This window comes from Bos taurus, chromosome 13, assembly GCF_002263795.3.
Source record: "Bos taurus isolate L1 Dominette 01449 registration number 42190680 breed Hereford chromosome 13, ARS-UCD2.0, whole genome shotgun sequence".
Lineage (NCBI taxonomy): Eukaryota > Metazoa > Chordata > Mammalia > Artiodactyla > Bovidae > Bos > Bos taurus.
The window spans coordinates 31,719,900-31,734,569 of NC_037340.1; the positions used below are offsets into that span (position 1 = coordinate 31,719,900).

General features: G+C 35.5%; 1 protein-coding gene across 3 annotated transcripts in view; it reads right to left on the reverse strand.

Annotated features, from left to right (window-relative positions):
- Window positions 1–11,964: 11,964 nt before the first annotated feature.
- ST8SIA6 (ST8 alpha-N-acetyl-neuraminide alpha-2,8-sialyltransferase 6) overlaps window positions 11,965–14,670 on the reverse strand; it is a 300,762-nt gene continuing 298,056 nt past the window's right edge. For all 3 annotated transcript variants that reach the window (XM_059892425.1, XM_059892424.1, XM_005214169.5), the window contains one exon: window positions 11,965–14,463. In XM_059892425.1, the coding sequence (XP_059748408.1) occupies window positions 13,995–14,463 (469 nt within the window). In that variant the 3' untranslated portion in view covers window positions 11,965–13,994. The remainder of the gene's footprint in view (window positions 14,464–14,670) is intronic.

Genomic DNA, 14,670 nt, shown 5'->3' on the forward strand with positions numbered 1-14,670 from the left:
TTGAAACTGTGGAGTTTTTAGCATGTGAAGTTCCCATGAACTTTATCCTCCAATGGGACCAGGTAGCACTGCTCTCTTGAATCCCAGACAAGCAGCCCCAGTTCCAGTAGCATCACCGGAGCCTTCCTTTTCTCCCCTCCAAGTCCATTTTTAATGTGTACTTTTTGTTACATATACTAAATTGCACATGATATAATGTCCACTTAAAGTTTAATTTATTATTTTCAACTGTACATTTAAGTGGCACTAAGTATATTCATAATGTTACATCACCCCCTATAATGTCTATTCCAGAATATTTGCATCCTTTTGTCACCAGAACAATATTCCAGGGAGGTGGAAATATTACATCTCTAAGTTTTTGAAACTCGAACTTTAAACTTTTGACTAAGTTATATAGTTTACAGCCCCACCCAATCTTGTTATGAAATTCTAATTTCTAAAAACTTGGTACTATGTTACATTCAAAATGGACATCTCTGAGAATAAAGGGGGATAAACTAGAACTACTTGGGTAAACTAGGACATATTATTATTAAGAATAAATGTTCAATGAACTATTGCTTCAGTTCATTGCCTTAGGTACCAAGTGGAAGGAAGCTTTCTCTTCAGAAATGTTTATTACTAGACTCTATGACCAGAACCACTATGGTGCTGCTGATACATAGGAAATTTCATGATTCTTAGAAGAGCAACTTGGGTAAATAATTAATGGGTAAATATTGTTCTGGGGAGCCATCAGGTTTGGGTTCTTTAGACAAAGTTGTTAAAATATTCTAATTACCCCAAAATCAGGAAGCACAGAAAGTCTACTCTAAGGTAAAAAGACTTAATAGCTATTTATAAGACTTCACACATGAGCATACATTTCACTTCACATATGGGATGAAAATTAATCAAGTCATTGTCTTACAAGTAAAACAAATAAAGAATACAGGAGCCTACATTTTCAGTAACAGAGAAGAGGGATCTGTGTTCAAAAGGAAAATGGAAAAGGCATCATTCAAGTAAGGCTTGCTCCTGAAGTGAAAGCATCTAATTGCCAGTAACTGATAATATGAAAAAATTTTAAATGTCACACAAGTCTCTTTCTTCTTTGATCAGCAGGATGGTGTACTAAAAGTCTTCAGAGCTTGAGAGAAAGAATGTGAAATTTGGAGTCATACTATCTGGGCCTGAACTCTAGTTCAGCCACTTAGTAGATGGAAGATTGCAGCAAATATGGTTAGATGTCCATCCAAAATCTTTTCTTCCTTCTTCCCAACAAAACTCTGAATTTTCTCAGACACACCACCTGTCTCCCTTCAAAACCACGCTTCCCAGGCATAGGACTTCTTAAAAAGGTTAACTTTAAATTCCCTTTATTCCCTCTGCCAATGATTGGCTCAGGAATGTACATGCGACCAATCTGAACAAACGAGAAACAAGGGAAGTTTTGCTGGGGCTTTGGGTAAAGCTCTTCCTCTATCTTCTGGGACAATGTTAAGAAGTGACTCTCAACAGAGAAGGACAAATATCATATGACATCCCTTATATGAGAAATCTAAAAAGAAATGATAAAAATTGAACGTATTTACAAAAGAGAAACAAACTCACAGACTTAGAGAACGAATTTATGGTTACCAAGGGGAAAGTTGGGGGAAGGGATAAAGAGTTTGGGATTGACATGTATACGCTGCTTTATTTAAAATGGATAACCAATAAAGACCTACTGTATAGCACAGGGAACTGTGCTCTACGTTATGCAGCAGCCTGGATGGGAGGGGACTTTGGGGGAGAATGGATACATGTATACGTATGGCTGAGTCCCTTTGCTGCACACCTGAAACTATCACAACATTGTTAGTCAGCTATATGCCAATATAAAATAAAAAGAAGTGACTCCTCTTCTCTGGGTATGTACAGATGTACAGATGCACATATAATGCAGCCTGCTGTGCTGCTTTGTTCAACAGCCAGTCTTAAGATGAAGTCATCACACAGAAGTGAGCCAGACTAAAGCTCTCCCAGGGAAATGAAGCCAGAACCAAAGTTCTTAGGTTGCCCTATCTTTGGACTTCTATATCTGTGGCCAAGAATTTGACAGAATTTAAGCCAGTTTGGTGAGGTTTTTGATATTTACAGCTGAAAGCACTCTGATCTTCCTAAGTCATTTTCTAACCTGTGAAAATCAGATTGACAGCTCCATTGCAACCTTGCAAGAATTCTCAACACAAGTTAAGTTTTATGTACGGTGTTTGATGCAACACAAGCTTTCAGTAAATGATATCAGGCTCAAGGTGCTGCTTGCCTGAACACTGAGTACCTGCTGTTAACTTTGCTAATAATTAACTTTGGCAAATCTTTAACAGCCTTAATTTCTGATTGCTTGCATTTCCATATCATATAAAACTGATGATACTAGTCTCCAACAAACACATTTTTATAGCTGGGCTAAAAACTCTAAATCTCCTTGAGGTCCCAAAAGACAAGGAATAGAATAATAATGCATTGGTACTATTGGGTTTCACTGCACAGTTACATACACATACCTCAAAGCAAATAAAATAGAATCAGGCTGATAATAGAAATTAATCACATTAAATGCTCATTTCAAAAAGAATTCAGGGGAATTTAACATATTGAATATGTCCCAATAAACTTTAAAATGAATATAGTAGAATATGTTAAAATTTACAGTGTAAGCCTGAGCCATAATTCCTTAATTTAGAAAAGTAAAGATTTAGAATTTATCAAGAAGAATAACACAATTAAGAAAGACCCAAAGGAGTGAAGGTAAAATTCTAAAATTTAAAAATTTTAGATACTTTCATTTTTCCAAACAAAACAACATCAACCATAATAAACTAAAGAGAGGATTAAAATATTAATTAAATATACAAGCTTAGGTTATACAGCCTAAACTTGAAAACTGACTCTGATATCTGTATACTATGTAACTTTGGGCATGTTTCTTAGCCTCTGTTAGCCTGTTTTCTCATATATGAAGTGGAGACAATATAATCTACCTCACAGATTGGGTTTAAATAAGATAACATAAGCCAAATTCTTATATAGGTGCCAAGTGTATAATAACCACTGAATTAAATATTTTAATTATATTCTCATAATAAAATTAGTTCCATGGGATATCACTGGCTTGGTAGTCTATTATAGCACCTTGGGTTTAAAAGAACAGGCTCGTATCAAAAAGAATGAAGTAATGCCATTTGCAGCAACACGGATGCATCTAGAGACTGTCATTCTGAGTGAGGTAAGTCAGACACACCATATGACATCCCTTATATGTGGAATCTAAAAATACAAAGGAACTTATTTGCAAAAGAGAAACAGACTCACAGACTTAGAGAATGAACTTATAGGTGCCAGGGGGAAGGATTGGGGGAAAGGAAAGGATAGTTAGGGAGTTTGGGATTGACATGTACACACTGCTATATTTAAGATGGATAACCAATAAGGACCTGCTGTATCGCACAGGGAACTCTGCTCAGTGTTACATGGCATCCTGGATGGGAGGGGAGTTTGGGGGAGAATGGATACATATATGTGCATGAGTGAGTCCCTTTGATGTCACTATCACAACATTGTTAATTGGCTATATCCCAATACAAAATAAAAAGTTAAAAGAAATTAAAAACAGGCTCAAATTTCAGATGGGCAAAGGGAAATCCTCAAAAATATTCCCAGCAACTCCAAGAAAAGACAGGTGGCAAACACTATAAACATATTATTGACCAGATATGTATTTATGTATTAATTTGTCTTTTGTTATCCAAACGTTATTGACTGGAGTGTTTCAATATTCATATATATATATATATACATATATATATATATATACAAATTGCTGTCCACGGGCAAAAATTTTCTGCAAAAATTCCCTGGTCAATTATATGTAAAAATAAAATCATACAGGAATTTCTCCTTCTGGATAAGACAGAGTAACAGGTACTGGATTTAACTTCCTGTCTGAAACAACTAAAATATAGACAAAATGAATGAAACAACGGTTTTCAGACACTGGACGTTAAGCAACTCCAGATGGTGATCCTAGAGAAAAAGGGATACTAATCAGGCAAGTCCTACAATTCCCCTAACTTACTGCCAAATGCTTTCTAGGCCACAGCAGAGGGAGGGGAAACTCAAGTAGAGTCCAGTGGATTCTCTGAGTAGACAGATGTTATAGATTCAGGGGCCTGGGGATGCCAAGGTAGATACAGAGTGGAGAAGGCTTCATAGAGAGAAATCTCTGCGGTGTTCTCTGGTCTACAGCTGAGGAGTGACAAGCACATTTAAGGGAGGAAATTACCTGAATCTGGGGAGAGAATCACCAGAAAAGAGAAGGAAAAAGTCCTAAAACTCAAAAGACCAGGAATAATTCACGTTCCCACCAAATAGAAAGGAAAATCTTGTAATTCATGAGACGCTGAGTAGAGTCTATGATAAGTGCGGCTATGATTCCAACTAATGAAGACTAAAAGTAAGTCTCTAGAAGGAACACACTCTTTATAGGTAACTTAATCTCTTCCCAGAAAAAGATCTTAAGACATTTATAGGATACCAAAATATTTAACACACACCAAAACAAAATGTACAGTGTCTGGCATTCAATAAAAAACATCAGATATTTGAAGAAGCAGGAAAATACAACTCAGTAGAAACAGATTCAAGAATTACAAAGATTATAGAATTAGTAGAAAAAGACACTGAAAGGGTTATAAGTATATCCCACACTGAAGCGACTTAGCGGCAGCAGCAGCAGCACATGTTTCAGAAGTTATAAAAATAAACACACAAGCACACTAAATATAGACATGAAAGGTATATGTCTATATAGAGACATGAAAGGTATAAAAAGACACAAAGCTTCCACAATGTTTAAAATGAAAAATATACTAAATAAGATTAATACCAGATTAGAAACAGTAAAATAAAAGGAGTGAATTTGAAGATGGAATAGAAACTATCCAAAGAAAAACAGACCCTCCTCCCCAAAAATAAAGTGGTAAGACAAAAAATATTCGAAAATAATTGAGTAACTGCCCAAACTTTCCAAATTTCATGAAAGCTGGCAAGTCCACAGATGCAAGATACTCAAAGAAATTCAAGGACAAAAAAGAAAATTATACCAAATCACATACTAATAAAACTGCTTAAAACTAGTGACAGAAATAATTAAAATAAACCAGATGGAAAAACGAAACATCATGTACGTGGGAACAAAGGTAAGAATGACAACAAACTTCTCATTGGAAACAATGCAAGCCACACGGGAGAGGAGTACTATCTTTAAAATACTAAAAGAACATATACTGTCAATTCAGTTTTAAAAAAAAGATTGTAAACAATGGGGAAATATACATGTCTTCAAAAACTGTATAAAAACTGAAGGAATTTATCACCAGCAGTCCAGTCCTATAAGAGATATTAAAGAAAATCCTTCAGAGAAAAATATTCATTGAAAATGCAGATTTACACAAAATACAGAGTACTGAAAATGATAAGTATGTGGGTAAATACTAAATATTTTCTTTAAAAAAACTTTTAAAGGTAACTGACAGTTTATAACAAAGAATACAATATAGCACAGTGCAGTTTATAATATATGTAGAAGTAAAATGTGTGAGGTTAAATCTAAATGATATAGACACATGAATTAAAGGCAGATGTTCAGTTTAAATAAAAAACATAAGAACCAAAATTTGCTGTCTGTAAGAAAACAACTTGAAGTATAAAGAAACAAATAAGTTCAAGGTAAAATGATATGCTAAGAGATATGATAATTATATAACTAAAAATAGCTGGAGTGGCTATAATAGTATCATAGTGGATCTCAGAGAATATAATATTACTTGGGATAAAGAGGATAATTTCAGAAAGATAATAAGGTTATTTATCAAGAGAACATAACAACCCTAAACATTTAAGCACCTATTAATAGAGGTACAAAATACACAAAGAAAAAATGGATAAAACTGCAAGAAGAAATAGTTAAGTCCACAGTTACAGTCAAGGATTTAACACTCTTCTCTCACTAACTGGCAAAACTAGTACACAGAAAATAAAGAAAGATACGGAAGATGTAAACAATAATATCAACTGAGCTGATCTAATTGACATTAGTAAAACACTCCACCCAGCAACATCACAATATACATTCTTTTCAAGTGCACAGAGAAAAAGTTACCAAGAAAGACCATTTTCTGGTCCATAAAAGTCATAATAAAGTTAAGTGGATTTACAAAGTATATTCATTGACCATACTGAAATTAATCTAAAGTAATCTACAGTAGTATATCTGGAACAATCCAGAAATATTTGAAACTGAATAACATATTTCTAAATAACATTCAGTGCAAAGAAGTGAAAAGTCAGTCAGAAATTATTTCTGAATTCCATGAAGAACAAAACATGTCGTATCAAAATTTGTGGAAAGCAGCTAAACTTTTTGGAGGAAAATCTACAGCACTTAACTCCCACGTTAAAAACAAAAATAGGTCTCATATTAGTTACCTTAAGCAACTATAAAAATTAAAGTAATTAAGTTTTTATAGTTGAAATCCAGTGACCCTTACTTCACATTATGAACACACACATAATTAACTCAAAGTGACTCAAGATTTAAATACAAGAGTCAAAGTATAAACCTTCTAGAACACAACAGGAAAAAATCTTAGTGACCATGGGTTTGTCAAAGAACTCTTAAATTTGAAACAAGAAGCACAAACTGTAAAATTAAATTATCACTAAATTAAACTTTAGTGATATTATAAACTTTTGCTATTTAAAAGGCACTATTAAGAAAAGGTAAACCACAAACTGAAAGAAACTAGTTACAAAACATATCTGACAAAAGCTTTGTATCAAGAATTTTCTTAGAACTTCATAATAACGCAATTCAATCAAAAAATGGTCAAAATATTTGAATAGTCACTTGACCAAAGAAGATACATAGAAAGCAAATAAACACCTGAAAAGATAATTATAAAGAAAATTCAAATTAAAATAAGGAGAAACAATTATATACCCAACAGAATGTTTAAAATTTAAACAAGACTGAACATATACAATTTTATCAAAGATATAAGGTAACCACAACTGGTATAGACTGCTGATAGAAACATGAAGTGTTACAACTTTGGAGAACAGTTTGGTATTTTTAAAAACTATTAGACATACACTGACCACAGACTCAGCTGTTCCAACCCTAGATACTGGAGCCGAAGAAATGAAACTATGTGTCCACACAAAGACTTGTGCATGAATGTCCAGGAGAGCAGTATTTGTAACAGCCAAAAACTGGAGACAACTAAAACATGTATCAATGGGTGTGAATGGATAAACAAATTGTTGTACATCCATATTATAGATTTCTATTCAATAAATAGGGGAATAAACTATTTACACACAAACAACATGAGTGAATCTTAATATTATTATGCTAAGTAAAAGAAGCATAAGAAAACATTTTGGGATAATAGATATGTATAATATCTTGACTGTGAAGATGGCTTCCTGGTGAACATATGTCTTTAAGGTCAAACATGGAAGTTTGAATGTTAGCCCTACTCTTACAATGTAACCTTACATAAGCTACTTACCTGTTTGAGTCTCATCTTCTATATTTGTATGTTATGTGAGAATAAGAACATATGTATCAAAGGCTTGTCTTATTAAACATGATATCACATATAAGTAACCAGCACAGTACTTGTTAGTCGACTCTGTGTGACTCCTTGGGCTGTAGTCCACCAGGCTCCACTGTCCATGGAATTCTTCAGGCCAGAATACTGGAGTGGGTAGCCATTCCCTTCTCCAGGGGATCTTCCCAACCCAGGGATCAAACCTGGGCAGTATAGTACTTGGCACCATATAAATGTTCACTTCCATATGTGTATTTTTTTTTTTTTTCCCTATTCATCTGTACCATGTCTCCCCTTCTGTGGTGGCTCAGATGGTAAAGAATCTGCCTGCAATGCAGGAGACCCAGGTTCAAACCCTGGGTTGGGAAAAACCCCTGGAGAAAGAAATGGCAACCCACTCCAGTATTCTTGAGTGGAGAATTCCATGGACAGAGGAGCCTAGTGGTGGGCTACAGTCCATGGGGTCGCAAAAAATCGGACAGGACTAAGCAACTTTCACTTTCACTTTCCCCTTCTGTAAAACATACCTCCTTAGCACTACTATTTTTCTACCACAGGATGTCTGTCCTCTCCCTCTTGGAACAAAGGAGAAAATATGTTATGCTATTTTAGAACTTTTACTCTTTTTAAATTAATATGCTATTCATTCTGTGTTACTTTAATTTTGCCTTGGATTGTGAGCTGTTAATCAGGCTCTTCATTTATGGCCTACTTGGTAGCTGCTGTCCCTGCGAGGTCCTTTCCTTGTATTTTTTATTCATTTTATCCCTTTATTTCCCATTTTATCCCTAAATCCAGTCCCATTTCCCCCTCCTAATTAGGCACTCTTCTAGCATTTAATATATGTCTTTGAATATGCATGTACATATATGGTCCTGCTGCTAAGTTACTTCAGTCGTGTCCGACTCTGTGTGACCCCATAGACGGCAGCCCACCAGGCTCCCCCGTCCCTGGGATTCTCCAGGCAAGAACAATGGAGTGGGCTGCCATTTCCTTCTCCAATGCATGAAAGTGAAAAGTGAAAGTGAAGTCGTTCAGTTGTGTCCGACTCTTGGCGACCCCATGGACTGCAGCCTACCAGGCTCCTCCGTCCATGAAATTTTCCAGGCAAGAGTACTGGAGTAGGGTGCCATTGCCTTCTCCATGTACATATATATGTATGTGTATATGTAATATATATATGTGTATGTGCTCTAATACATATTTTAATGGCATTGTGCTATAACTTTTATTTTCCCCTTTATGCTGTATTGTAAGGATTTATCCTAGTTCTATGCACATCAGTAAGTTGCTTCTAATTGACAGCACTGTATTCCATACTATGTATTTATCAAAATTAACTCATGTACTCCCTTAGAGAAGGATACCTGGGAGATCAACTTCCTGCTACTGCAAACAATATTGAAATAAGTATCTTTAAAAAATATCTTTTATGTTTCTGATACTGTTTTTTAAAGTATTTATTTGGCTACACTGGGTCTTAGTTGCGGCACATGGGATCTCGTTCCCTGACCAGGGATTGAACCCAGGTCCCCTGCATTGGCAGGGCAGAGTCTCAGCCACTGGATCGCCAGGGAAGTCCCTGAAATAAATACCTTAACACTTGTCTCCTTGTGGACCTACAAAGGAAGTTCTCTGAGTCACAGATGTGAAAGGTGGGACTGCTGGGCCATAGGACAAATAAATAATTTTACTACCTCAGTACTTTGAGACTGCTTTCCAAACTGGTTGAATTAATGATCTTACAAATTCTTAGCAATATAATAAATAGACCTCATTTTTATTTTGATTTCTCAGATATTAGTAAGTTTGAGCATCACTTTCCATTATTAGCTGCTCAGCTTTTCTCTTTGTAGAGCACATTCTTATTCTTTATTCATTTTTGTATTGAGCTTCTCATCTTTTATTTGTTGATTTGTAGTTCCTAGAATGTTTCTATATTAGTATCATTAATTTTACACATTGCTAAAAGCTATGCTGGTCTGTCACTGCCTATGAGCTTTGTTTAAGGTGTTGTTCATTGACTAGAAATTCTTCATTTTAACACAGCCATAGTCATCATTTCTTAACTTAATTAAAAATTCTTTCGGGGTTATGTTTAAAGAGAACAGCCCCTTACCTACATTTTGCTCTATTAGCTTTGCAGTTTTTCCTTTAAACCCTCTTTAATCTACCTAGAGTCCAGCTTTTTCTACAGTGCAATGTATTATAGAAATTTGTCTTTTTTCCATATCACCAATACCATCTGCTGAAGAGTTGATCTTTTCTCCATTATATAAAGTGATGTTTTTCTATCATATATCACTCCCTTTTTTATATATATAAAAAGAAGAATGCTCTTGGAAGAAGAGTGATGACCCAGATGAGATGGGCAAGAAAAATATTCCTGGCCATCCATCTTTGGGAGGATAATGGTGACTGCTCACTCTGGAGTCAATCTTCTGAAGCCACATGCAGAGAGTAAACCCTGAACTCATACAGTGGCTCCAATTGGATTTTTAAAAATCAAGAATAAAGAAATAGTCTAATTAGGTCCAGTGCTTCTGATATTGTGAATTCCTGCAATTCCTTCAAGGCTTCATAGCAGAACAGTGCGTCTCCATGTCGTGTTGCATGTGATGTTTTTACTGTCATAACTGTGCTATACATTGCATTATAATTATCCTCCTGTAGTAGCTATTTATACCTGTTACACAAAACTTTCCAAATTTCCCAAAGCTTTCTGAAATGTATGGGATGATTTAAGGTACTTAACACAATATAGTATTTAACTGGTAAATTTTTTTGTAAGCAAGGAAAAATCTTGCCCCAAACAGATTTGATTTATGGCTTATTCCAGTATTCTACACATAGTAAGTCCTCAAAAAAAAAAAAATGTCCTTGGCTGATTACCTGGCTGAGTGCCCACATACTTACTGGGTTGGAATTTATATGCAGAAGGAAATCTTCTTTCATGAAAGTCATGATCTATCTTGCCTTTTGTTAGTAGGAAAAAAACAGCAGAGACTTCAAGGACTATTACATTGTGTAAAATTTAATTCCATGCAGTTATTCATGGAATCCCTCCAAGGGACCATACAGCATTCTTATATGCTTAAATAAATATTTCTGCCTTTACCCTTGGATTTTGATAGAAATTATTTGGGGCTCTCATTATTCATTTACATTGCCACATGATGCTAAACAACAAGTAGAAAATGAAATCAACCAAGCCAGTATTTCCCTTAGAAACTGGTAGCAGGTGGTATTATGAATTGGAGTCCTAACTAAGGTTTGGTAATGGCTAGCACCAGTACTGACTTTGTTTTCCATGCCTATGGATGTACCTGAAATTTAAGAGCAGAAGGTCAAACTCACTCATCTAACAAGTGCTCATTACATCCAGAGATTTCTTGAGAGTGTCATGTCAAACTTGGTGAATCACTAAATCTACAGAATGGAGTTTGGAGGTACTCTTTTAGTTTGGATCTTGGTGAAACACGTATAATAGCTCACCATTACAGAACAAAAATTGTTACTTATGATTTCCAATTCACACAGCTGATAGATTACATGATAACATTTCCTGGCAGACGATGATCTTCTATGTGTTCCACTGTGATGCTCCAGTAATGTCCTACTGTTCCAAAACAGATTTTTTAAACTTTCTAAAGTATAATAAGGGGTTTCGCTAGTGGCTCAGTGGTAAAGAACCTGCCTACCAATGCAGGAGAATAGTCAGAAACGACTTAGCGCCTGAACAATAACAACAAAAGTATAACAGAACATGAATTTTGATAATGTCACGTGAACTCCATCCTCCCACCCCATTTATTTCTCTACAACTCTGAGGACACTAGAGAAGTAAAGAGAGTTTCAGACAAGGGCAGGAAACTACAAGCTCTTATGATTTCACAACAACTCAGACCAACTCAGGAATCAATACAAACAACACACATGTTGTTTGAGACCTCAATTTTGGCTAATGTAAATCTAGGTAGGATAGCTGTAAAACGCCAACATGCTTTGAGGCTGGCAACGCAAACGTTAATACAAATGTGAAACAAGAAACCAACTTTGGTTGTGTTCATGGCAAAAGACATACCATGTCTTCTACAACTTAAAAGTTTTTCTACTGACATTTTACTCAAACATGGGTATCTTTGGGACAATACTCCTTACCTTCACACTATTTTGAGTATTTCCAAAATTCTTATCAGTGACACTGAAAATTCTATTTTGATATTCTAGACAAAACATCCAAAGTTAAAATAGGAAGTTACATAGGAAAAACTTAAGCTCTAAATGTCCTGGAAATCGTAAGTGATTTTTATTAAAATAACTTACAAATTATCCATGTCATATACTTAATGATTTATTTCAGTATATTCTATTATTTTTACTCATCATGTATTTTCAGTGTCATCAAAATGCAAAGTTGAAGTTTCTACCCGGCAGAAAACATTTTGAGGGAAACATTTTACTAAACTATAAAATACTAGAGTGTTCTGATCTATTTTTCATAATCACTGCTAATAACATGATAGAGACATTATCAATCCTGCTAGCAGATTTTTAAAAACTAATTAAACTCATTAGAAGCAGTAGAAAACAGTCATTTATTCATTGCTACAAAAAGATACATGAATTAGACTCTATGCAACTAAAAGCATGGTTCTTTTAGAAAATATTTATATATGAACTTTTAAACCAATTTATGGAGGTAATAGGTTTCATTTGCTATAAAGAACAAATGAGAATGTGAATTAAGAAAAGTATCACAAAAGTCAACGACAATCAAACTAAAAATTAAAGATTAGTTTTGCAAAATAAGCAGTTGGTAGCAGAGTGTTCTTACAAGTGAATGTTGAATAAAACAATAATCTGGCTAAGTTAAGAATTCAGAATTATATTCATAATGAATTTGTCACGCTGTCCACTCTGCTCTGCTCCTATTTCTGCTCTTCTCACACTGGTACAAAAATGAGTAGGAAAGTGTGCACGTTATTACTTATTTAAGTCAAATAACTTACTTATTCAATAGCTGCAGGGATGAACTACATCAACATGTATAACACCATAACCTAAGGTATTCAATGTCTCCTTAAGCTTTATTTTATATTGGTGTTTAAATGATTAGTCTTAGTTCTCATGTAAACGTACAGCTTTCCTTGCTGAGAATTAAGTTTCTCTGGGCATTAGTTTTTACGACTTTCTTATGAAATCATTCAGCTTGGTATTATTTCCATTTCACAGATGTAGGTCCAACCCACCACCCCCATGGGCTATATATCCCATCACCACGTGGAAGTTTGTAGATAAAGACCATGATTTACCCTCAAATAACTTCAACTGGAATCAAGGGGACTGCTTTCTCTCCTATCAAGTTTCCTCTACCTAGATTCGTCTTCATTTGGTGAAGCCTTCCTCCTTCACTAGGTTTAATTCAGAAACCACCTCTTCTCTGAAATAGATTTCATTGAAATCGATTGAATCATTCTTGTTTCATTCCTCACAGTACTGTCTCCTCAAAGCTTTTGTGAACATTGAGCACAATGTGTTTACAAAATGCACATCAACGTGTTTATGAAACACACATCTCTTCCTTCCTGCAGGCCTTAAGTCATTTTTATATCTCTCTCACCGAGTTTGGGAAAGGGTCGGCATGAAGCAGCTGTTCCCCACAGACAAGACAACAGGTATGAAAAATTGTAACTGCCCTTGAAGTAGTAAATATAGGTATGTAAAAGAGTGATTTTTAAATGTAAAAGAGGAAAAGAATTGGCCTAAATCCAACCACTACATCAGTGTGGCTCAAGACACAAGTGACTGTAATTAGAAGCATAAGGCATTCGTTCCTGAATAATGAAAGGCTTTTTGTTTAAGTAAACAATTTTCTTATATGTACTTTTTAAATTAGGAAGAAAGGCGGGAATGATTTTATGGATAATAGAGGTTCCTGCCAGAGAAAGAATTCCAGTGGATATTTGGCAACTCAGCTGTTCTCTCCAAAAAGAGTCTTCAAGACATCCTACCTTTTATTATGTCTGGTGAGGGTGAAAATGGTAAACATCAACAAAGAAATATTCTTAGAGTCCCTACCTCACACCAAATACTTGCCAAAAGATTTCATAGATTATCACATTTTCCTAACATGAGTTAGATATCATGATGCCCATTTTACAGGAAGAGAAACTGACGATTAGAACAATTAAATGAGTTGCTAAGGTTGCACACATAGTGTGGAGCATGGAGCCAACCAACTTTTGGGACTCTTCCTATGAAACACTACAACCATCTCTCTCGGCGTTTGGGAATAGTTACTCACCAACTGCATTATGTGAACATGATGCCCATTTAAAGGCATTTGGTTCAGGCTGTTTCACATTTGCTAAACTGTAACTTGAGGATGCCTTTCACATGAAGCTGGAGAATTTGGCTATACTCTTTGGGCATCTCATGGAAACCGCGTTTAGGTAACTTATTGTCGTAGTAGTGATGGCTGACAGGCATGTTCTCTCCAGTTCTAGAGAAGGGCCAGAATCCATACAGCTTCACGTTCTCACACAGCTCGACTGCCACACTTGTGATCATCAAGCCGGAGGACAGGCGATACTCGGTCACACCTTTAGTCCTCCAGAAGAGTGCAAGGTTTTTCAGGTACTTGGGATGGAAAAATAAAACCTTTTGTCTTGCTTTAGATTCCTTCAGTGTGTAGTACACTTTAAAAGAGGCCGCGGTATTGGCCCTGAAGGAAAACGCAGGCAGAAGGACGAAAGCATCTCCATAGGCTGCAACGTCCTCCAGAAATATTGCTTTCTTTTCCTTTAAGTTCCCATATCTGCCAAATTTTTAAAACATTGTGATTTTAACAATAATCATCAAAGGAACAGTTTGGGTAACATACCACTGACCAAAAACCAGAACCAGTTATGTCACTGTATATAAAAGAGACAAACTGAAGATTCAGAGAAATTCAGGTTAAGTAAACATCTTGTATAGGAGAAGGCAATGGCACCCCACTCCGGTACTCTTGCCTGGAAAATCC